This window comes from Acanthaster planci, linkage group LG08, assembly GCF_054643075.1.
Source record: "Acanthaster planci isolate LZ-2023a linkage group LG08, COTS_SCS, whole genome shotgun sequence".
Lineage (NCBI taxonomy): Eukaryota > Metazoa > Echinodermata > Asteroidea > Valvatida > Acanthasteridae > Acanthaster > Acanthaster planci.
In genome coordinates, this window is record NC_141784.1 from 7,356,139 (window position 1) to 7,380,317 (window position 24,179).

Genomic DNA, 24,179 nt, shown 5'->3' on the forward strand with positions numbered 1-24,179 from the left:
AGAAGAGAACCCCATCTTAAAATTATTTCCCCCAACCTCTATGAGTCACTTGACCCCAGTCTAACTGCTGTTGAAAGTTGCCCTTATCACTTGAGAAGTACTTGATGGTATCATTTTACAAGAAAGCTTTTGTCATAACTTAGTTTATTTTCGTATTTCAGTCATTTTTGAAGTAGTTAAGTTTTCTGCGAAAAATCCATCCTACCATCATTTTAAAGAAAACAGGAATTACCTAGGGTGGCACAAACCAGAGAATGGTCTGACTGGCTCTATTAACATACAAGCAAATAAATTCACGCTATTAGTATGAAATGTAGCAAAGGTCTTCTAAAAACTTGGTATTCCAGGTTTTAAACCATACACATGTATTTTCTCAGTTGAGCATGTCTGTATGCACACGTATTGAACTTGGGTATCAAGAGTGTACAAAATCAAGCACACCCTCATCATTGGCGCATCAGAACTTAAAGACCTCCAGCTGCACAACAGGGATGTTGAAAGGACTGCAGTAACAGTGGGTTAGTTGACAATGTTGGCAGATGATACAAATCAGATGTGTAAGGTGATGATGTACACAATCTTCCAGCTTATTTCCCCATTGTGGTGAGTCAGTTTCTGCCAAAGGTGGCAATAATAAATACAGGAAGACAGAATGCTGCAACCCACAAGACAGCAAAGATTCTCTATGAAGTACCTGGGGGGGGGACCTGTTAAGGTTGGAGGAGTGTAGGGGTCAAGTTATACATCTGAGCGTATGAGGAATAAAAGAAGGTTGTGGTGGTAGAAGGAACCAGTATCAGCAATTCAGGGAGCTGGCAATTTAAAGGAAGGGTTGTACTTAATGGAATGCCAGGGAAGACTAGGTGTGAACATATGGATGACATGGCCAAATCAACCACTGGTTCAGCCACTCTCTACTTCTTGGCACAAATTCCTTCATTTTTTCAAAGGTGAAATAAAATCTTTGTCTTTTTGTTGGGCTTCTTATTTTTCTGACAAAGAAAAGAAATGGACAATGTTGAAGAAATAGACCAATCCAGCAAGTTCCGCTCACTGTGCACGTGGACGTGGGCACATAACACATGCTCTTCTCCAATGCCACACTACGTGTTTCACCTGTGCATATGAAAGGTAATCAACTGAAATGTATGAACACAAACATAAGTTTCAAAGAGGTGAAGTCTGGAAGGTATACAAAGATCCTTCACTTCAATTGCACTGATTTTGAAAGGATTTGCAACACACATTTGGTAAGGTGATTTTCCCAAATTGATACATGCACAATTACATTTATAAATTTTCCATTTTTTAAAAAGTTTTTCATGTTCACAATGTTCAGCAACATTCATATGGAACATATTATATATTGAGAATGACATCAGTGGACATTAGCAGACTTTAAAACTCAATAAAGTTTAAATTTTTAAAAACTACATTTAGACACCAAAAATTTTGAAAGTTCTTGATCCTTTGAATTTAAGTTTATTGCTAAATAAATGCAACTGGGACAAATTTAACAATGTGATGTACACACATCCCAATTCATACAGTTGACCTCTCAAGATTTAATGTCTTTGGCAGCAGTTCTATAATATGAAACTAATTTAGCATAAATTACAAATAGTACACACAATATACATTTGCAAAGAAAACCTAACATGGCTTTTGTAAATGGCCAAATTTTGCCATTTGAAAGGTGTTAGGAATAACTTTTGTTTTAGAAATAACTTTTGTTTAATGGGGAAATACATGAATACATTACACAGTAACAACCCCCCCCACGAAAAACCCATTAAAATGCATTTCAAACTTAAAGAATAACTAGTAAAAGACAACAGGAGTGGGAAAAAAGGGCACCCCTAAATTCAAAAAGCTGAAGCAACTAAGGCTAGAAATTAAAATGTCACCAAATTCAAGCTAGAACCATGTCAACATAATCAGCATGAAAAGCAGAAAGTCCTTTTCTAGTAAAAGGTAGCCCCAATCAATGTTTTTGATTACAGATCTGTAAAATGCACCTTTGTGCCTCAGAAAACCTTATTTTCAACTTTGGTTTCACTATTTTAAAGGGTGGTTTAAAGTCTTTTTGGTTTTATGCCAAGAAGTATTTCCATATTCATGAACAAAACTGTGATGTGTCAGGAAGAAGCCTCAATGTTACACTGGTTTGTACACAGAAAAGTCCTGCGTTTTGGCAGACTTTCCTGGCCTAATTGTTGTTTATGTGCATAGCAATAAGAAATAATCAATCCCTCTCTTAGTAAAGTTAGTAAATTCTGGGTTCACAGTTTCAACATGTTGAACAGAAATGTACTGATCCATGTCTTCCCTAGATGTCTTCACAGCAACAGTGCCCTGAGTTGTCCGGGAAAGCATGGATAATTTTGATACTTAAAAGTGTGCACTTTTCAATACATTTAACCAAATAGGAGTGTGTACGAGTTTTCATACATCGAAGGAAGGTACAAAGATGCAGAAAAATTGTGTCCAAGCAAAATTCATTGCAGCTTCACTTCCACCTTTTAAATGTCCTTTTGAATTGTACTGAAATAATACAAACTTCATAGAAATTCAAAAAACTTTAGTGATTACGTAAATCAGGTAAAATACTTCTTACTTACAAACGAAGAAACCGAATAATAAATACAAAGAATTCAATACCCTTTACTGTGCAGGCACATCACGCAAAGTTTCTATATCAGGCTCTTTTCATAAGTACTGTGTAACTGTTTCTAGCGATCAAAACCTCATTTAATTATCAAGTTAATTTATACATCTTACAAAATAAAAAGGATCTTGAAATATATAATAAAATGAAAAAATTCCTTTAATTTGTTGTTCAAATTTACTTAAACTTGAAGGCATCATAACATCTGTAGACCGGACTCATAAGTACTATGAAATATGAAAATAGTAATTTCAAGTAAAACTGTGAATCAGTTTACTCATCTTGATTCTTCAATTACAGACTAACCAAGCAAGAGATGAGCTTCACAACAAACCCATTTAATTAAGATCATTCATTTTGGATATATTCACCTGTTGCCACAACCGTGACTACCACATCTGAAGCAATGGCATAAATGATACAAACATTTGTTGTGCAAATCCCAAACCTTTATGAAATGACCCAAAGCATGCTGCAGAACTTAGGCAATCAAGTTAGACCGGGGGTTATGGCTAGTGCAAAGTTTCATGAAACCCACTGCAGGACTTGCATGTGATCATTATTGCCATCAACAGTAACAGTACATGTACATGTATGCGCACACATCCTCATTTCTGCAGGGTTCAAAACTGAATTTTTAAAAAATCACATCAGTCCATTTTTTTTTTTGCCATAAAATATCTGAAAGGGGAGTATTGTGACAAGTCAGTGATATTTTATGCCAAGTGTTTGATTAATTTAAAGACACAAACTGTACGTTGCCACGTTGGCCAAATTTCCCTATATGCCCTTTTATGCAAAGTAAGGTGCGGTCCTGTATGGTTCACACCCGCATGGGTACACACCAGGCATGGGGACCTGAATAGTGTTTTATGGTGCCTGCTCACTGAGGTGTTGTCCAGCAGTGGTAGCCTTAAATACTGGGGTGTGGTTCTGTGTGACACACACTGACAGGCCTGTGGTGCGATAGCACAAGTTTGAGCGATAGCTCTGAAGCCAGAATTTTATTAAGCTTTCAACCTTGTTAATGTGGATTGGAAATCCAGTGTTGGCGGTAGCCATAAGTTGGGAGAGCGATTTGCTGCCCCAAATTTTCAGGAGAAAAGTTTAAAGAGGAAAAACAGGCTGTGACAATTTGCAGTGTGCTGTAAGACCTCAGGATATACTGTAAGTGTTCTTTTTAATTATTTTCTAATATTTAGTCATTATGTTCCGTCTGGTATATGTAAGTGCTATTACTTTATATATCTGTGACAATGGGGAGTTCAAAAGCCAATGTTTAGTGACCGTTTCAATTATGAAGTTTCTCCTTTCGGGTATGGAAAATTAGTAATATGGTCAAATGGTGCACAAATGTTTGCCATAAGATGTACATGTGTATTAGCAAACATGGGTATGATTATTCATTATTTCAGGGCTCCTTATTACGGAGTCGGAGCTCCTGTAATTGGACCTCATTGAGTACCGAAACACAATCAAGCCAGGTCCTGCATTGGCTGGAAAGGAACAGCGAGTCTGCCGCAGGGGGACACGGCTACCTACCTGCCTGTTGGACTACTTAGTCCAGCCCCGACTCACCTGCATCATCCTCGCTGAGGATCGGCTGAGAGTCATGTAAAAGCGGCGCATCGGACAATTGACCAACTCTCTTTTTGAACTGTCCGAATTTGGGCCAGTGGTAACTATTAACCAGCCCACCAGCCTTCTAGTTTCTATGAAACCCATTTTTTTTAAACTGTTGATCTGTATTTTGCTCCCCCTTCATTCAATTGTTTTTGTGGTTTGTATATTTGTAAATAAATTAGTTTCCATTGAATTTTGAAGTCAAATTATCTGCTTGAGTGTACTGCATAATTTACCGTGCACACATTGCATGTCAGAGGGTAGGGGGAACCAGGCTTGTGACAGCCAACATGTCTGTAATTAATTATACCAAGCACAGATTACTTACTGGTACATGTACATCGCTAAATAGCCTCTAAAGTCATAACTGTCAGGGTTCTGAATGGCAAGCAAGACAAAATGTACAATAAAGGCATATTAGTTTACTACCTCAAAGAGTCCACAATCCTCCAAGAGGTAAAGAATTGGGGACTGTTAAGGTAAGAATGGAGCCTTAAATCGATAAATATTTGAATTTCACAACTGTAGCCATGGGTGTTGCCAGGATGCACTCTAGGTTCAGAGAAAGTACTTTTTACCAGGTGGGGGAGATTTCTGGGAGAGAGGGCAAACCACTTTTCGACAATGAACTGATAAACTGTCAACAATAAAAGGGGGTCCATTTCAAGGTTTTTCAAGCTAACTGGTGATTTTGATTGCCCTTTTATCTTTTTTTTCTCACTTCACTTGTATCTTTTTTGTTTCTTTTTCATGCTTTTGTTTTTCAGGGAGAAGACCCCCTGCACACCTAGCAACACCCTTGATGCTGCCTTGCAGTAAACAGGGGTGTGAGTGGCCACTTAAAATTGCTGAAAACAGCGAGCAAAAAGCTGAAATGTAAAAAGTCCCCATACGTTGGTACACAGCAGGTGCCGAGAAAAGCTGAAACTGAGGGCCAACATCCACATGTAAACAAAAAAAGGCTGAAATTAGCTTAAAAAAAGATGAATTTTCACACATCCGAGTAAAATTCGAAAAATCCAATAAAAGGGAATTATGGCCAATGCAAACTCCCCTGATTACTGTTGGGCATGATTCAGTTTGAATAAATAAAACTTGGTGAGTTCACATGTAAGCAGATTCCATACAACTTGAAATCACTGCAGAGGAAAGTCCTTAATAGGCCATATATGCCATCCAGACCAAACACACAGTATCTATTATTTACACCCTACTGTCTACTAGGTTGACTTTCTCTTCATTACTAGGATGTCTCGGTTTCTTCGGCTTTGCCTTCACTGATGAATGTACTGATTCCACCAATGTCAAGATATTGGTCAAACTTTCCGTGCTAGAGCAGCTTGGGTTGGCTGGTATGTTCATTTCAATCTTGATATTTCCTGATTTAGGCCTTGCAGAATTGCTGTGATGTTTGTGAACTTTCATAAAGGTAGTCTTCTTTGAATCACTGCTGTGTTGGGTTTGTTTGTCTCTGGTTTTGGACCTCAAGCCTGTCTGAGACTCTCGTTTGTCTGGATTTTGGGGTGGTTTTTGTGAAGTTGTTTCCTTATGGGAAGAGGGCTGAGATTCCTGGTCTTGCCTAATCCTGTGCAACTTCTGCCGGTGATGCTTCTTATGGTTGACTTTAGATCTGTTGGATGAACTGTCACTTGGTTGGGGTCCTGATGTACTTCTGAATTCAGTGTCCTGCAGATGATAATCAGTCCTAGGAAGAATGTCTGGAAGCTGTCTCTGTCTGCCTCTGGAGTTTGATCTAGCTCTTGTCATCTCTCTTGTGTTACTGGCTGACTGCCTGGAGGGGATCTCATTCACAGCAGCATGTCTTCTGCTAGGAGAGGCAGACCTTCTACTTGGTGAAGACCCTCTCTTTGGTGAGGGATTCCTTAATGGTTGGGAACTTCTAGATGGTGAAGAGCTCCTTGTGTGTGCTAAGTAAGCTTCCTCTCCCAGACCATGCTGACTTTGTCGTTGCTTTGGGCGAGCACCTTGAACTAGAGATGAGGCTGGCAATCTTTCACTCACTTCAAGAAGGGTTGGCCTTTCCTGGGGTGGACTACTTTGGGCACTTCCGGGATGATTTATTTCAGTATTGCTGACTACAGCAGTGGGAGGTTCTGCACGTTCTTCAGATACTTCCCTTGACTGATCAGAGTCATTATGAAACAAGGCAACATCAACTCCTATTGAAAGGCATGGATCTGCCGGCTGTTCTGAATTACCTGCAGATGACTGTGATGATGATATCAATCCTGAAGGTGTCAATCCTGAAGATGACTGGGTGACTTGCAATTGGTCTTGATTTGATGATTCCAAATTAGTTTCATTAACACTAGATTCATTGGTGCTATTAGCAGGTGTCGCATTAGGTTCAGCAGGTTCAGTTGGAATTCCATTTTCTGTCTCAGTCTGTTCTTCCCTTTGTTGGTCAGCACTTTCTTCCTGGAGCAGAACAAGTCTCTGAGGTTGGCCACTTCTATTTCCAGAAGAAGGGGTAGATGATGACTCCATGATTACAGAGAATGTGGGAGGGTGATATTCATTGGGGGTTGGACTGTATGGAGGGGGCTGATCAGTGGGATACAAGTCTTCAATTTCAGAGACATAGGCTGGAACAGAGTCCAATGAGGGTAGCTGAAGTGACGGCAGGTCAGTCAATGCAATGAAGGCTTCATTACTACTACCTGGAATGATGTAGACTGGTATAGATGGACCATTGACATGAATCTGTAGATAACCTCCTCGAACAAGTGTAGGAGGTCTGCCTTGTCTGTGTGGTTGGTTAGAATGCTGTGGGACAGCTACCCTTCGAACTGTTCCATCACCAGAATTATGTCTCCCTTGCCTGCCATGTGCTGCACTGGTACTCGATGACCTTTGAACAATACAAGGTCTGTGATTTCTGACATCATGGTGACCTATGGTTGCCCTTCGACCTGGAGCTGTTCTATCACTGGTGGCAGTGGCACCAACTGTTGTGGCATTGGATAACTCAGTGTTGGGCTGATTTCTAGTCTCCCTGTTGGGATCACTAGTGTGCAGTGCCTCTGAAGGAAAGAATAATATTGAATATACATGAAAGTCAAAATAAAATAGGAATATCTGACGTAAAGATGTAAAACATACACGTAATTGTCATCTACCATCACATTGTGCCAGATGTAAAGATGTAAAACATAATGGTCATCTGCCCAATCACATAGTGCCAGATGTCAGGATGTAAAGCAAATGGTCATCTGCCAAATCACATTGTGCCTGATGTAAAGATGTAAAACATAATGGTCATCTGCCCAATCACATTGTGCCTGATGTCAGGATGTAAAGCATAATGGTCATCTGCCAAATCACATTGTGCCAGATGTAAGGATGTAAAGCATAATGGTCATCTGCCAAATCACATTGTGCCAGATGTCAGGATGTAAAGCATAATGGTCATCTGCCAAATCACATTGTGCCTGATGTAAAGATGTAAAGCATAATGGTCATCTGCCAAATCACATTGTGCCAGATGTAAGGATGTATTAAAGTATAATGGTCATCTGCCCAATCACATTGTGCCTGATGTCAGGATGTAAAGCATAATGGTCATCTGCCAAATCACATTGTGCCAGATGTAAGGATGTAAAGCATAATGGTCATCTGCCCAATCACATTGTGCCTGATGTAAAGATGTAAAACTTAATGGTCATCTGCCCAATCACATTGTGCCTGATGTAAAGATGTAAAACATAATGGTCATCTGCCCAATCACATTGTGCCTGATGTCAGGATGTAAAGCATAATGGTCATCTGCCAAATCACATTGTGCCTGATGTAAAGATGTAAAACATAATGGTCATCTGCCCAATCACATTGTGCCTGATGTAAAGATGTAAAACATAATGGTCATCTGCCCAATCACATTGTGCCTGATGTAAAGATGTAAAACATAATGGTCATCTGCCCAATCACATTGTGCCTGATGTAAAGATGTAAAACATAATGGTCATCTGCCCAATCACATTGTGTCTGATGTAAAGATGTAAAGCATAATGGTCATCTGCCCAATCACATTGTGCCTGATGTAAAGATGTAAAGCATAATGGTCATCTGCCCAATCACATTGTGCCTGATGTAAAGATGTAAAACATAATGGTCATCTGCCAAATCACATTGTGCCTGATGTAAAGATGTAAAACATAATGGTCATCTGGCCAATCACATTGTGCCTGATGTCAGGATGTAAAGCATAATGGTCATCTGCCAAATCACATTGTGCCAGATGTAAGGATGTAAAGCATAATGGTCATCTGCCCAATCACATTGTGCCAGATGTAAGGATGTAAAACATAATGGTCATCTGCCAAATCACATTGTGCCAGATGTAAGGATGTAAAGCATAATGGTCATCTGCCAAATCACATTGTGCCTGATGTAAAGATGTAAAACATAATGGTCATCTGCCAAATCACATTGTGCCAGATGTAAGGATGTAAAGCATAATGGTCATCTGCCAAATCACATTGTGCCTGATGTAAAGATGTAAAACATAATGGTCATCTGCCCAATCACATTGTGCCTGATGTAAAGATGTAAAACATAATGGTCATCTGCCCAATCACATTGTGCCTGATGTAAAGATGTAAAACATAATGGTCATCTGCCCAATCACATTGTGCCTGATGTAAAGATGTAAAACATAATGGTCATCTGCCCAATCACATTGTGTCTGATGTAAAGATGTAAAACATAATGGTCATCTGCCCAATCACATTGTGCCTGATGTAAAGATGTAAAACATAATGGTCATCTGCCAAATCACATTGTGCCTGATGTAAAGATGTAAAACATAATGGTCATCTGCCAAATCACATTGTGCCTGATGTAAAGATGTAAAACATAATGGTTGGTAGTCCGACTTATTTTTGAGCAATGTCAAAGCAATGGGTGTGAAATATCAAGAAAACCGAGAGATGTACACGTAGCCAAAGATGAGTATCATAACCTCCTTATGGATTTAGTTTGTGGATTTAGTGACCTAATAACGGAACATGCTCACTAGTGTTAGGCAAATCCAACATTTTTGGAATTGCTTCTGATTCCATCCTGGAATCAAAATTCCACTCAGAATCAATTCCAATTGACATGTAAATGAGGCTGTACTACTATGAGTCTGCCTAATACCAGCTGCAACACAAGGTTGTTAGTTTCCTGTCCAGGCCTTTGTGATTCAGTGCAGATGCAAATAATTGGAGAATCTTCCACATGTCCGTTCCCTTTGTTTTACTGGACATGCCGAGTGACATTTCTCTAATTTGTGGTGGAAACTTAAGGTTACCAGCTTTCAGAGACTTGTTTGGCACAGCAAATGACAGTAACACAAAATGCTAATAACAAAATAAATGCCCAATACTAATATTCATACTCATACGTGTATTGATACTCAACTAGAACTTGCCAAAATGTAATTGATTACATCTAAATGACATAAGTACCAGGACATGTACAGGTAAAGGAAGAAAATCTAGCAATTACAGCAACGCTGTGTAGCTCATTGAAAAAAAACCACAGTTCCACAATGTTTATGGGTAAATTATGAAATAGCTATGTGTATCTAACAATTATGTTAAATGTCACAGGGTTACAGCCTACATGTACATGTTACCGTTTGAATATCATTTACTTTGTTTGTACTTAGTTTTTTTCTAGTAAATTGGTAACAATGTTTGTCTGTAGGTTCTGTAGTGTTGTCACAAGTGTCACTGGAGCCTCCACTTGACAAGAAATGCTTCTTAGGGGTCTCCATCCATCAACTAAATATGTACCATTGTTTTCTCTTTATATTATATGGAAATAAAATAAAATGAAGTAAAGTGAATGCTATCACTGTTCATTTGCAGTAGTCCCCATCCACTGCTGACGATATGTGATACGATAACGATTGTACACACTACAGAGCCACTGTTTGGGGACAGTTGCTCTATACAAAACACAACACAATGCTTTCAACCAATAAAGGGCTCCATTGGGAATGTTTAGTGAAGTTTTGCTACAGTAACAACTACCACACAAGTTCCTGCACAAGACTGTAACTCACATAAGCTTATTTATTCCATCACTGACAAGTACATTGTAGTTACAATACACAGATTGAAATGATTTTTTATAATTACATACCAGTCAAGGACATGGTTCCTCTATTTCTGGAAAGTTCAGCCTCTTGAAGAGCATGCTAATGACATGAAATAGATAAAGAGTGTTCATCAATAGAAAGCAGTTAAAACCACTAGCTTATGATGCATGTGTTTTTGTGTATCCCCTATGCTCTTCCATATGATATAAATGCATGTAAGACTGGCAAGTGCTACATGTATTTCAGCAAAAGTAATGAACCATTTTCAACAGGTCAATAACTAAACAATGAAAACTAACCATTTCTTTGGTAGCCCGCCTCTGTGAACATAGCAGCATGAATGACAGTGAGCCAGTAACCAAGCTAGCTATACCAGCAAAGCCGTAGATAATACACAAAATGTACAGGCAGTCAATCATGTTATGTTCAATGACGGCACAACTTCGTACAGCTTGGAAGGTCACTTTTTCTGTGTCAGCTGTAAAAAGAATATACATGTACATGTATTTTTCAATCTGTTTACAGGTTTCCCAACCCTACTAAAAATGGCCTACATATACGTGCATTCAAACTAATTGATTTTTACTTGGATTTAATTGGAATGAATTGGGTCCACTTGGCAATCAATTGGTGCTCAATTGGTTTCAGTTGGTATGTTCTCTGTCCTATTTGTTTTCCCCCATCAATTGCAGATTTCAAATTGGATGCAATTGGTTTTAATTTTTTGGCATTTTTTGGGCTGTTTATTTTTCCCAATCAACTGGAATTTTAAATGGGAATCAAATGGTTCCAATTCGTATGCTTTCTCTCTGTTTGTTTTCAAATTGGACGCAACCAGTTCCAATTGGTTTGCTTTCAGCTTGTTTCCCCATCAAATGGATTTTTCAAATGGGACTCAATTTTTTTGAATTGGTATTGAAATGGTTTCAATTGGTTCTTCGGTTGGTTACAATTGGATTGTGAATTGGCAATTGGTTTGAAAAAGTCCAACTGAAAAAAGGTCCGAATTTTCTTTTCAAACCAATTGAGCCCAAATGGATTCCAATTTCAAGCAAAAGCAATTGGTTTGGGAATTGGTTATTAAATTGGTAAGTGAATTGGATCCAATTGGTATGTGAATTGGATCCAATGGGTAAGTGAATTGGTCTCAATAGGTAAATGAATTGGACATTTTCAGTAGGGAAAGGTACACATAATGAACATGTGTACATGCAAGTCTCTCCCCCTTATTTATGTTATTACTGATAAATGATACTGTGCTCCTTCTACCAATGTTGTAATGGTATGGCTGAGGTAGGTATACGTGTACTCCAAGTTGAATTTTAACTTTTGCCATTATCTCTATAAAAGAAAAACATATTTTCTTCATATTTATGGCCCATTCCAAAAATTTTGATAATTGTTTTTCACATGTATGGAGAAAAATTAAATAGCACATACAAGTATACTGGAAAATTTTAAACATTCACTGAAAACTTTGACACTCCTTATTCATACTTTTTTTTTCAGGTTTGCAGCATTTAGAGACACCTCACAAAATGAAGATGGCGAATGACTTTATCACTGAGCGACGTATGCAAATGAAATACAATATCAATATTTTCTATTCTCAAAACTCACCTCCAGGCACTATAATCCCTGTGTTGTTCTCCTTAGCTGACAATATGTAACACTGACATTCAGATAGAGAGTTGTGGTAAACACATGCACTGAAGCTACCAAGAAATGGTATGGACACAATACCAACGGAGACAGCCTGAAGGGTACACAGACAGAATGCTACACAGCTGAATGCTACAGCCAAGTAGATCTGTCAAGAGAAAAACATAAGCAATGCTTGATACAGAAAACTCTAAGTAGGCATCGCGTAACTCGTCATATCGTCTAAGTCGGCCTGTTGACAAAAGTCTCGATAGTCTGTAATGCATTTCCATTGAAAATTTCATTTATAAGTCGTCATTTCGTATAAGTCGGCATGTTTTTCTCGGTCCTTTTTCCACAAAACCAAAAAAATTTCTTTGAGTAAGTGGGCATTTAAAAAAATGTGCTTTGGCACCAGTTTCCTTCGACGCGGTTGCCAAGAAGTATCAAGTGACAAGTCCCACACTGCTTGACTGATGACTGTTTATTAGCAGAACAGGCTGTGGTTGATTGGCCATCATAAGTACATCAATATCAGTAACCCCTCTAGTGCTACACGCTCGCTCTCTGTCCGTTTTGGGCGTCGCTTTATTGAACATAGTCTGGTTCCCTGCCCAAAGATTTCCTGATGACCCTTGATAATGATTCGTCGGGTAGTCAGAATCATCGGGTCTGGTATCCAGTTTACATTAAACGAACTTAACCAATGCACTGGCGTGGATGAGCGTATGTTTTCTGTACCATAACTGTATCACGTATATACGTACTGCACTGTCGAGTTGTGATGTGATATGCAAGTGGCTTGCCATCCTTGCTTTGTCCTTAGGGGCACCAGATCAATTATCGAATTTGTAGCCCGTGAGCATAATATTCAAGAACGAATTTGCTGAAAACGACCATGGAGGTAAAAATAAACCAGTGTAAATCAAAGCCATGGAATTAGTGCAAGGAATCATAATGTACATTGGCAATTCATGTGTACTTGTAAGTCGGCAAAATGACGACTTACATGTACAACACAAGTTGACATTCGTGTAAGTCGTCATAATTTCTAGAGTCCTGAGAGTGCCGACTTAGCCGAAGTTTACACAGCAACAAATGCATTTGACATGTTTTACGATATTGCCACAAAGCAATTTGGGGGGGGGCTGAGCCTTAAACAGATTTTAGAGTAGCTCCTTGTCATTTTGACACCAATTTTTATACACATAAAATTCTTGCAAAAACGAAACCATACTGGCATGTCTGAGTGAGTTCATATTTCACATTTCCAATGATATTGGTTGTCTGGGGGGGGGTGCATAAGCCACCCCCAACTTGCTGTGAAATGGGCCAAAATAGCCTGGCTCTTTGAGGGTTAAGGCATAATTGGCCAGACACTACTGCCACACATTCACAAGGGACACTGACCTCCCCTTTGTTAAAGTCTTGGTACACATGTATATTATGGCTGATGGGGAACGTAGCACAACGTTGTCCAAAACATTTCAACTGTTGTTGTTTGGGAGGCACTTCATCATCGTAGAGCCTACAGTTGTTGTATTTACAGGTAGGTTACGGATGCAAAACACAGGTGCAAACAGCATACAGTACCGGTATATGCATGAGTATAAACTTGCCCTCTCTCTGCTGTCATGAGTAATCCATACACATACAGCAGAGTCACTTCTTTCTTTACTTTACTTTGCCATTTTTTCCTGTTGATTCAGGTTTGAATATCACCCAATGCATAATTAAGTCTGGGTTTGTGACAAATGTAGAATAGGCTTTATCACCAAGAAAGTAATGAGGATCAAGGTGGTACATGTATACTTACCAGAAAATTGGGCTGCTTCTTGAGAAGAATTATCATTGCAGCACCAGAAACAATCAGCTGCATAGAAAAAAATTTCATCATAAACTGTCAGCATTGATCTACTGTAGGCAGTGATTGACAAGATGACAATTTTTCAAGGAAATGATGGGTTACTGCCATGAATGCTGTACTGCGGTATACATGTACATGTTCGTGTAAAGTAGTAATGTAAAATGTAAACGGTGGATTGACCTGCATTATTTGCATACCGGAAGGTATTTCCTCAATAACCTTAATTCTCAATTTACAGGTGTAGACAGACTTCTTTCATTTAGTCATGGCATAAATATACCTGTACTGGTGTAAATAGAAATGGAGTGATGTATTGGTACATGTACTACTGAGTAATATACATGTAGTTCTTTTTAATCACAACTGATGTGCAGAGCTTGCACATGCACTGTTAGTGTTTATAACCGCAAAGAGAGACAAGATTTCCTGACGTTGGCCTTTCTTCAAAAGGTACATGTACATGTATGGACTTGAACTGTTCAGAAAGGAATGAATATGGTGAATTCCAATTTTAACAACTTTTGCAACATCTTATCCTGTGTATCAGACGACATAAGTTTTTGAGATGAGTTAACTTGCCTAATGTCAAAAAATGTAGAGTATGTACAGTACATATATACAGAACACTTACATGTATGCATACACGTATATGTACCTTTATAAAGCTTACAAAATCAGGTATCACAAAGAGTGAAACTAACCAAAATTGCAACAACGTAGGTAGGAAGAACACCCTCCACATAGTACAGGGAAGCAGTTAGTCCCCTAGCAACGATGTACAGAATAATGAGAAGGATTCCTAACAATGTCAGGAAAGCTCCAGAAATTGGTAGCATCAATAGACTGTCTGTACAGATGAAACGCTTCATGCTGGATTCTTTAGTGTTGGTCACAACATGTTCTAGTAGCTGATCAAGTCATGACAGTCCCCTTCACATCTTCTTCATCCTTTGAGTACTTTGGCCTGTGAAGTATTGTATATGTATGGAAACAACATTAGTGTCAGTCCAGCATTAGCAGAAAAAGTCACTAGTCAAAATCAAAATATTTAACTACAATAATCATCAAAACAACAACATGTCTTAAAATATACCGGTACATGTAAATATACAATATAATATACATGTAAATATTGTTCAAAGCATTTTACTCGAAAGAAAGTTAGAAAACAGCCTAGGCCTATTCAGACAATAGGAATGGTTGTAAGTTGTCAACTTATTCAATGAATAACAGTTACAGGCTAGCCTCGACCTCTTTCCCACAAACTTTCAATTCTATGCCCACATGACGTACAGTGTACACATACATGATGTACATATACATGTACATTGTAATATTAATCAGTTGATCGATCCATTGCTCAGCATGCGGGAGTAACCAAGATTGAGTGTCCTTCCTACAGATCTGCAATGCAGATTCTGCATACGTGCACATGATCAGATGACGTACATTTACAATGTACATGTACATGTATAGTTAGTAGAGTCCCCTAACATTGTGCACTTTTGACTTTCACTCTAAGTGACTTTCCTCTCATATCAACATGATTAATGCCAAACCTTTTCGTGGAAAAACTAAAAACTCATTTGGTTAAATACATGTACATGTACATACATATACATGTACATTACCCTCTACATGTACATCAACAACACTGGAGCTGGAGTAGCCCCACTAGTGTGGCACGGACTCTCACACCCGCTTCATCCTTAGCCACACATCCGTATACGCAATTTCGTGTCGGCGTACTGAATATTTTTGGCGCACCCACTTATCATCGTGGGCGCAATTTTTTTTGCACACGGACATGATTCTTGACCTTTCCGATTTCTAAAAACCATTTACTGAATTATTTCACTCACGTTATTCAGGTATTTTCCAGTCTTTTTGCCTTTATGCATTCAATCTAAAAGGCTCACTCTCTCAGTCACCATCTTTAAAATAAGGTCGTTGAGCAATACTTCACTTGACCCCTCATCGTCTCGACGGCTGTTCCATGTCAAGATATCTGAACTTCTGCCAAAGCTTTGGAAGAGCCCATTGGTACATGTAGTATCTCATCGCTCAGTCCGTGTATTACATATGTTCTGACATTGACCAGTCATCGAGACGATGAGGGGTCAAGTGACGTAAATTTCAAGGACCTTATTTTAAAGATGGCGACCGGGAGAGCTAGCCTGTTAGATTGAATGGATAAAGGCAAAAAGACTGGAAAATACCTGAATAACATGAGTGAAATCTGTCAATAAATGGCTTTTAGAAAGCGGAAAGGTCAAGGATCATGTCCGTGTGCAAATGAAATTGCATCCACGATGATAAGTGGGTGCACTGAAAATGTTCAATACGCCGACACGAAATTGCGTATACGGATGTGTGGCTAAGGAGTTAGAGTCCGTGCCACACTAGTGGGGCTAGAGCTGGAGGGCCTATTGTCATGATGGTTTCGAGTCAACTCGGACCCAAACCAACTCGGACCCATACCAACTCGGACCCATGCTAACTCGGCCCCAGTGCTAACCCGGACCTATGACCAACTCGGACCCACAACCAACTCGGACCCAATACTAACTCGGACCCACGACCAACTCGGACCCACCCTGAGTCAACTCGGACCCAACCCAAGGAGCGTGATTAACTTGTTGAAAATGTTTATTTTGTTCACTTTTACATTTTAGCATTTGGTAAATGACACTTTTGCACTGCATGCTGCCTAGATTTAACGTCACAACACAAATCAAATCATTTTAAAATAAAAATGTGGAATATTTCCTATTGGCTTAAACTTGGAGACGGTTTTGAAGCGTCTTATGTCTGCTTGCGAGCTCATTATTAACATTTTGTGATCCCACGGTTTCTTATTTTCTGCAATAAGACGTGGCATAATCACGAGGGATCATAGAATTATTTATATAAATTTCGAATTTGGGATTGATAGTTTCCGGTTCAGAGTATTTCTTTCACAAAAGCCCCACAATGCGGGCCTATTTTGGATAGGGGAAGGCGGGTACATTCATATGAGCGCATAGTTTTACTACTATTAGGGGGTATCTTCGGGAAAAGGCGAATAAAATAGTTCATAAAATTGAAACGAAAAGTGATCAATCTGGCCATAATCTTGAATTTCCAACCAAAAAAATGAAGACCAACCTCTTCGCGAGGTTCAAGAGTCGGCGCTATTTCGGTCTACGGGCGCGTATTACTATTAGTTGTAATGCAGCCTTGAGACTGAGTGGGTCCGAGTTGACTCGAGATGGGTCCGAAATGGCATGGGTCCGAATTGGCGTGGGTCCGAATTGGCGTGGGTCCGAGTTGGTTGTGGGTCCGAGATGGTGGTGGGTCCGAGTTGGAATGGGTCCGAGTTGGTTTGGGTCCGAGTTGACCTGATCCCGTCATGATTGTCATCGTCAGATGGTTCGTCAGATCATGCAGATCGTAGCATTTGGTGCTGGTGGTAGACAAATGGCCTAATGTTCGGCCAATGGGATCCTGCACAAACTACAGAAAGTGAGATATCAATTTACCTTCTGAAGTCTAATCGCCAAGCCAACCTTCACATTCTTCAAAGAAAAGATGGAACCCTGGCTTGTGCAACAAATAAAATGACATTTCAGCCCAATTCAACTGAGAACTAGTGACGGTTTCGACGAACGCTTTCTTCCTAGCGATGATGACATCATGACATTGCTTGGTGGCGCTATTCAAACTGTAAAAAAAAAAAAAAATTGTGTAGGCCTCGTACTCGTACTAAGGGGCCTATTAAGGGTGCAGACCACTAATTCAAGTGAGAATTTCTGACCAGCTCATTAGCATTGAAAGTGCCCTCCCCACAGTATCTTTTGAAAAAGGAGATTGTGTGGCCCCCAAAATGGTGAGATTGTGTAAATCGTCGCCAGGATCAACTCCCTGGGTCTTTGAGCTTTCATATGAGGGCAGAAGGGCTGAAAACTACGGTTGAAAAATGGTCCTGAGTGCCCGAGAAAGTTGAGGGTTGCCACTTGAAAAATGGCTTCAATCAGACTTGAGAAAAATCACTTTTTTGGGGGGTAATTTTGTTTTGTGGGAATAATTAAAAATGTAATTGGTTAACCCACAAAAAATTGAAAAGAAATTGAAAGATAAGTGACCAGACAAGAATTTCATTTGTGTTTCAGAAATCTCAGGGATGTTGGCGTGCATGCTGATTTTACACTGTTTTCAATGGGGCTTGAATTAGTGGACTGGACCCTTAAAATGTTTTCAAGTGCCGCGTTGCAGTTGTTTGTTAAAAGTGTCACTTCGCCAAAAAAAAAAGTCCGTCAGAAAGGGCGTCTAGAAAATGAAATAATCAGGATGCATTTTCTGGATTCTGGATGGGTCAAGAAATTTAGCGGGGGTTAGAGGCCGTTCGAGCTTTAGGTCCGCCGATGTACGGTACACTGTACTTTTCTTTTCTTCTTTTTCCTGTTCTTTTAAGTTCTTTAGCCTGGATTCTTCAAGTTGATTTGTTTTGTCTGAGTTCTACTGCGTCGGTTTTTCGGGCTATATCTTGGATGTCTCCCATTGTCTAACAGTTGCGATTCCGTCTCAAATTATAGCTATGCACGCTGTGGCTAAAATGAGCCCACATATCAGGACGAATTAAATTTCAAATGTTTAGTGTGCATTGACTTGCACATCATGCAAGTTGTTCAAAGTTGGACAAATTGCTGTCCTTTCCTTAAATTAAACTTTATAAATATAAGATTGACAAACACACTGAAAAAAGTTTTGAAAACAAAAGCTATGTATTGCAGCTCCGGTATTGTTGCCTTGCATACACTTTGCATTATCCACGGAAAATATTTGTGATTGACACTGTGAATGTCCAGTAATGCTTAGATGACAATGATGAACTTCGCACGGTAAGCCAATATAATACGGGCGTTTCACAATAGTGCGCCTCCAAGAGTTTGCCACGCGTTGCCCAATCACAATGCGCGACATTTCGACTCAATGCATGTTTCGAAAGGGTCGACAGATTTCGCACGTTCTGATTGGCCAACGCGTAGCAAACTCGAGGAGGCGCACTATTGTGAATCGCCCGAATTATACAGAATTTCGGTGCCTTTGTAATACAAGGTTATAATTCAAGGTGTTATTTGCCATGGAGCCAAACTCGTGGTACTCTAAATGCAATGACGTCCACATCCAATTTGCGACTTTTCATGTTAAAAAGTGTACCGTTCTATTCCAATTGTTCTATTTCCAAAAATTGCCCTTTTGTTCCATCATTAATTACTGTTCAAGTTGAACGATGACGCATCGTGTAAAAGCGCTCTACACATGGCCATTAGGCCCGAAACAATGTTACTATAATTTCAGCGGAATCGACTGTAATTTGACCTTTCGTTCTAAGACTATTATCTTGAGTTACTCAACAGAGGGACAGCTGGCTAGCAATTTTCTTGCTTACTTCATCTTTGTCACATGAATGACGAAAAGCATATGATAAATAAGGCTTTTTCGCTGTAAAAAACGGCAAAGTAAGAGGGCAGCACTAACAGATAAACAACCACAACAATCTTTTTAGCCCTTTTTCATATCAAACGGCTCAGTTCAGTACGTGTTATTGCTTGGTCCCGAAACTCACGGTACCGGGTGCTCTTGCTTATATTGCGCCGGGGTCTCGATATGGGTGCACTGAACCAATTCAAGCTCCATTGAAAATAGTGTAAAATCAACCAAGTTTGGAGCCCCATGGCAGGCAACTGAAGTCCCTGAGGCCTCTCAAACAAAAAACAATGTGTTGTTTGGTCCTTCAGGTTTCATTTGATTTCCACTTTTTAGTAGGTTAACCAATGAATTTTTTAATTATCCGCCCAAAACAAACTCACCCCCCAAAAAGTGAAAGTTGCCAAGCCCTCCCAGCGGCCATTTTTCAAATGACATCCCTCACCTTTCTCGGGCTCTTCTGACTAATTTTTAATCCCATTTTTGTCTGTTTTGCCCCCAGATGGGTGCCCCTGAATCTACAGAGATGATCCTGGGCCATACTGACACAATTCCACCATTTCTTGGCACAAACAAACCCCTCTTTTTGAAACAATCTCTGGGGGTACTTTTTCTGCGCCTCGTCCTGGCGGAGAATTTTCCTTGAATTGGGACACCGCATCCATATGGAGACCAATTTGAGGCGTATCGGTGTTTCCACGTATCCAATGTTACGATACGCTCTGTCTCGGTCTGGACGGATCACAGTGGGGCTTGCCTGGTCATCACAATCAAGATCTACAGGTTGACTTCAATAAACCGAACATTAAACCAAGAGAAATTCTTTTTCTGCGCGAACAGTCTGACAATATCGTATTCTATAGTGATGAAACCTCTAACGTGGTACACTATTTAGCTAGTGCCACGTATTTATGCTTCCGCGCGTGCACTCATACAGTTGCTCACACAATCCACTTTTCAAATTAACTTCAGAATATCTTGAAGAAAAAAAATGATACCATTGAAATCAAATAGCCACCAATTTTTTTCACACTGATGCCTGTTATTTTGATTTTAAATGCTTCTCATCACTTCACTTGTCGAGTAAACCAATACTTCTAAATGACAATTCACGCAGACAACTGAATAACCATAGGCCTACTGATTAATGGTGAATTTATTGTTTCAAAGCTCAGCTCTCAGGTCTTACAGATAAAGGTCTTCCAGATCAAATGCAAGTATGATACATGATGGATAATATGAAACGATCAGAACAGCGACACAAGATCATTACGTCGATTCGTCTGTTGGTAAGAGGACAAAACAGGACTGTAAAATGGAATCATGTCAAAGGCTGTGGCTGCAGTTTGTTTGAAACACACTATGCGCCTCGTTCCCATGAGGAATGGGGATCCATAAAGAACGTACATACGATCGAAAAGGAGGGGCCGTGGATTACGTCATTTGGGGTGGGGTGTGTGTGGGGGCGATGCGTATGTGCACAGCAAACAATTCTTTTCATTATTTAATTAACCTTTTGTCTTTTAGACACTTAGTCACGGTTTTTGTTTTCCCGCTTTTAGAAAACAGTGGTCGACCCTTTTAAATTCAATTATATATGAAATTGGGAACGAGACAATGGCTCATTTGTTTTTTAATCATTCATTTTCCAAGCATATGTTAATAGTCTAGTTTGCCGTCTCTATTGAAGCAGTCTGTTACGTTAAAAAACTCTGCACCTCCACCGACCACATTATTGTAAGTTTCTCACTGGTAACACGTACTGTCCCCACCTGCCACCTTTATTACTACGACGTGATGTCATTGACAGTTCTAGGGTTGTCTGCAAGACAGAAATGTGTCTACTAGCTTGGAGAGGCGGCCGCGGAAAGGGAGTGCGTATAGCCACGCAAAACGGGGATTAAAAGACGCTTTGGCATTGTGTGGACGTATTTTAAAAATTACTAGTCGTCATTTAGCATCATCATTCCACTCAATTATCAGGGCGAAAGTTTAAAACGTAAATTTATGACCACTGTCAAAATGTCACTTATGTCATATTCAAAAAAATTTGAAGTCTTGAAATTAATATACAACGATTTTATGTGTTAATCTTCGAGGAAAGGGAGAAATTATTAGAACCTCCGGCTACCTGCGACTTCTACCAACACCCAACGTTGGATTACCGTACCGTTTCTCAAAGCCTTTTGAGTCTGATGTAGCCCAAAGGAAACGGCGCGTCATGCAGAAAAGTGTTCCTGTGGGATATTTTAACTCTGGGAATGTTCGAATTAAAATGTGGGTATGTAGTTCGCTTTGCGTGAAAGATTGTATCGTCAAAAATACTTGACTGTGAGAATCGTAACCCGTCAGAGACCAAATCTGTTTCGGCTGTGGCCAAAAATATACCAGACAAGATATGGGACGGAGGGGTACCCCCCTAACCTGTCCAATCTCTACACACTCTAGACTATTGTTACCTAACACATCCCCCTAGAAGTCTATAAAGAATTCCTGAGATTCCGATCAAACAATCACCAACACAAAGGCGGGGGGTTCTCTCCGTTCCAATATCTTGCAAATGGCAAAAAAGGTCCTAGTTTTTTCAAATATGACCCTGACATTTATTTCTTTGTGGTAAATCCCAACCAACCACCAGGTCTATTTGAATCAGGACCACTGTCTTGGTGTAAATCAAAGCCACAGCAATCTTCTCTACCCAGTAATTTTATCAAACAAACTTATAAGTGCGTGAGCATTTCTACCCAGCGCTGTGAAGTATAAAAACACTTGACTTACTAAAACACTACGCTCAAAACACAAATCTATATTATACGTTAACCTACAGGATTTCACTTATAGTTCATTATTAAATTCCCATGTTAAAGAAATTCTCCTGTTATGTTAAATGAGAGCATTAACTTTCAAAGATGAAATCAATATTTAAGTTTCCACATACTTATTCTCATGTAATGAACAGATTTTATACGTACGGAGAATTGAGGAATTGTTAGCAAGTTATTAAAGACAAAGAATTCAAATCACTCAAAACCACTGCACTTACACGATAAATGTATCACCAAAAAAGTTAAAGCACAGCCTGTGTCAGCACACTGTAACTCATTCTTTATGATTCGTTTGTGACTTGCTCTGTGAAATCAGGCATCACAAAAGTTTAAAGTTTACTTATTGATTAAACTAGAAATAATATCTCTTTTGATATACATATACGTAAGAGTTTTAAATCTTAAGATGTGCTAAAATTCAGCATTTCAACATCTTTGCAGTTTGAAAACATTTTTGCAGTAAACATACCTGTTGGTGTTCCCAGCATAAGCAATCAAAATATTAATTTTAAAATAAGTCATACCTGTTGAAAATGAGACCTTGGGCACATTAGGGAGAAATAAATCACAATCAAATGATTAATTTCAAATTTTAACCATGGAAACTGCAACAACCATTTACATGTAATCACACTTGACATCTTTTCTAATCAGAAGAAGTAAATTTTGCTTTTACTTTTTCTTACATTTTGAAATCTACCGATCAAGGAACTCTAGTTCTAACAACCTTTAACCCTGAGAACTTTACAGGGTGCTTTAAAGGTGGTCCAACTCCTTACAATCTTGCAAAATCATCCAAACCATCCTCATCCATAAATGGATACCTTTCGAATAATATCACATGATAACAGCAATCACAGCATGAAAGTGAGCATCAAATTTAATATTAAATTTGAATGATGAGTCTCAAAGAGAGGGTTTATGAAGTAAAGTCTCGTGAATGCTTACAAGTGCATATCCTCTGATGGATTACTACTAGCCACAGAAATGGAATCTGATTTGTTTGAGCTGCCGTCTGACTTGGTTTCAACCTTTTCGACATCCTTTTCTACCTTTTTCTTACGAAGCTCAATATCATGGCTATACTTAACATTTTCTACGCCGTAGTCCTCATCTATGTCATCATTTCGTTGTCGCCGCTCCCATTCTTTTCTGTTGTTCTTCTGTTTTTCACAGAAGTAGCAAAGCCAGATGACAAAGATGACAAGAACTGCAGCACCACCAATACTGATCCCAACGATGGCTCCTGTACTCAGGCCTAAAAAAACACAGGGTCAAGTCAGAGGAGAGAGATAACAAAAATGGCAGGTCCACTAACACCGATCCCAACTGTGGCTCCTGTACATAGGCCTACACCTTAAATAAAGAAAGAAGAGAAACAGGGCATGCGGCAATGCAGGTTAGGAAGACAACAAGAACTATATCATCATCAAAACTGAACCTTACTATGGCTCTTGAACCCAAACCTACAGTACTATTTAAGAAAAAGAGACTGGGTCTACTCGGATGAAGATCAGGTCAACTCAGATGAAGCAGTGACAATGTAACTCTTTGCCATGCACACTTTTTGGCTCTTCTGAACACTTTCAAATTGTATGTGCTTTAAGAAAACAGCAGTCACAGCACGACAGCTTGACAAATCCTCTTTTTAAAACAGCAAGATGAGCGTACAACTGCATTGCTTTGCTTACTGAAGCCTCTCACACAATCTGAACTGACTTTTAAGAGACAGTTTTTTCAGTTAGTACACAATCTGAAGACTGTTCAGAACGTCAAGTGTCCACCATCGGTTCTTCTCAAAACCACACACTCATAAAAGAGATATTTTCTTGTGCAAGCCTACCTAACTCTCGCACGGTACATTTGTATGCCCACTGTGTAGCGTAGAGGTAACTATAGACAGCAGTTATTCTCTACATAATTTCATTTAGGAATGCTTTCTTTTTCTTGTACAAATGATTTTAGAATTTTGTTGCT

General features: G+C 39.3%; 2 protein-coding genes across 3 annotated transcripts in view; both read right to left on the reverse strand.

Moving 5' to 3' along the window:
• Positions 1-1,450: 1,450 nt before the first annotated feature.
• On the reverse strand, positions 1,451-17,607 carry LOC110988790 (uncharacterized). 2 transcript variants are annotated; one of them, XM_022252615.2, is made up of 7 exons: positions 17,430-17,607; positions 14,610-14,872; positions 13,858-13,914; positions 12,021-12,210; positions 10,700-10,878; positions 10,445-10,499; positions 1,451-7,335 (listed from the first exon to the last, which is right to left on the reverse strand). In XM_022252615.2, the coding sequence occupies exons 2-7, from the start codon at positions 14,775-14,777 to the stop codon at positions 5,495-5,497; spliced, it is 2,490 nt and encodes an 829-aa protein (XP_022108307.2). In that variant the 5' UTR covers positions 14,778-14,872; positions 17,430-17,607; the 3' UTR covers positions 1,451-5,494. The 2 variants fall into 2 exon arrangements, with proteins under 2 accessions (XP_022108307.2, XP_022108308.2); XM_022252616.2 differs by lacking the exon at positions 17,430-17,607 and adding an exon at positions 15,771-15,866.
• A 2,896-nt stretch (positions 17,608-20,503) lies between these two features.
• The window catches only part of LOC110988789 (macrophage mannose receptor 1-like), a 31,946-nt gene continuing 28,270 nt past the window's right edge, over positions 20,504-24,179 (reverse strand). The window contains exon 28 of the mRNA XM_022252614.2: positions 20,504-23,460. Coding sequence (XP_022108306.2) covers positions 23,147-23,460 — 314 coding nt within the window. The 3' untranslated portion in view covers positions 20,504-23,146. The remainder of the gene's footprint in view (positions 23,461-24,179) is intronic.

Coding starts and splice junctions, on each gene's coding strand:
- LOC110988790 (XM_022252615.2), bottom strand. CDS start 14,777: ATGAAGCGTTTCATCTGTACAGACAGTCTATTGATGCTACCAATTTCT. Junction 12,211..13,857: donor AGAAGCAGCCCAATTTTCTG/GTAAGTATACAT, acceptor TTCTCTTGACAG/ATCTACTTGGCTGTAGCATT. Junction 10,500..10,699: donor GGCGGGCTACCAAAGAAATG/GTTAGTTTTCAT, acceptor TCATGTCATTAG/CATGCTCTTCAAGAGGCTGA.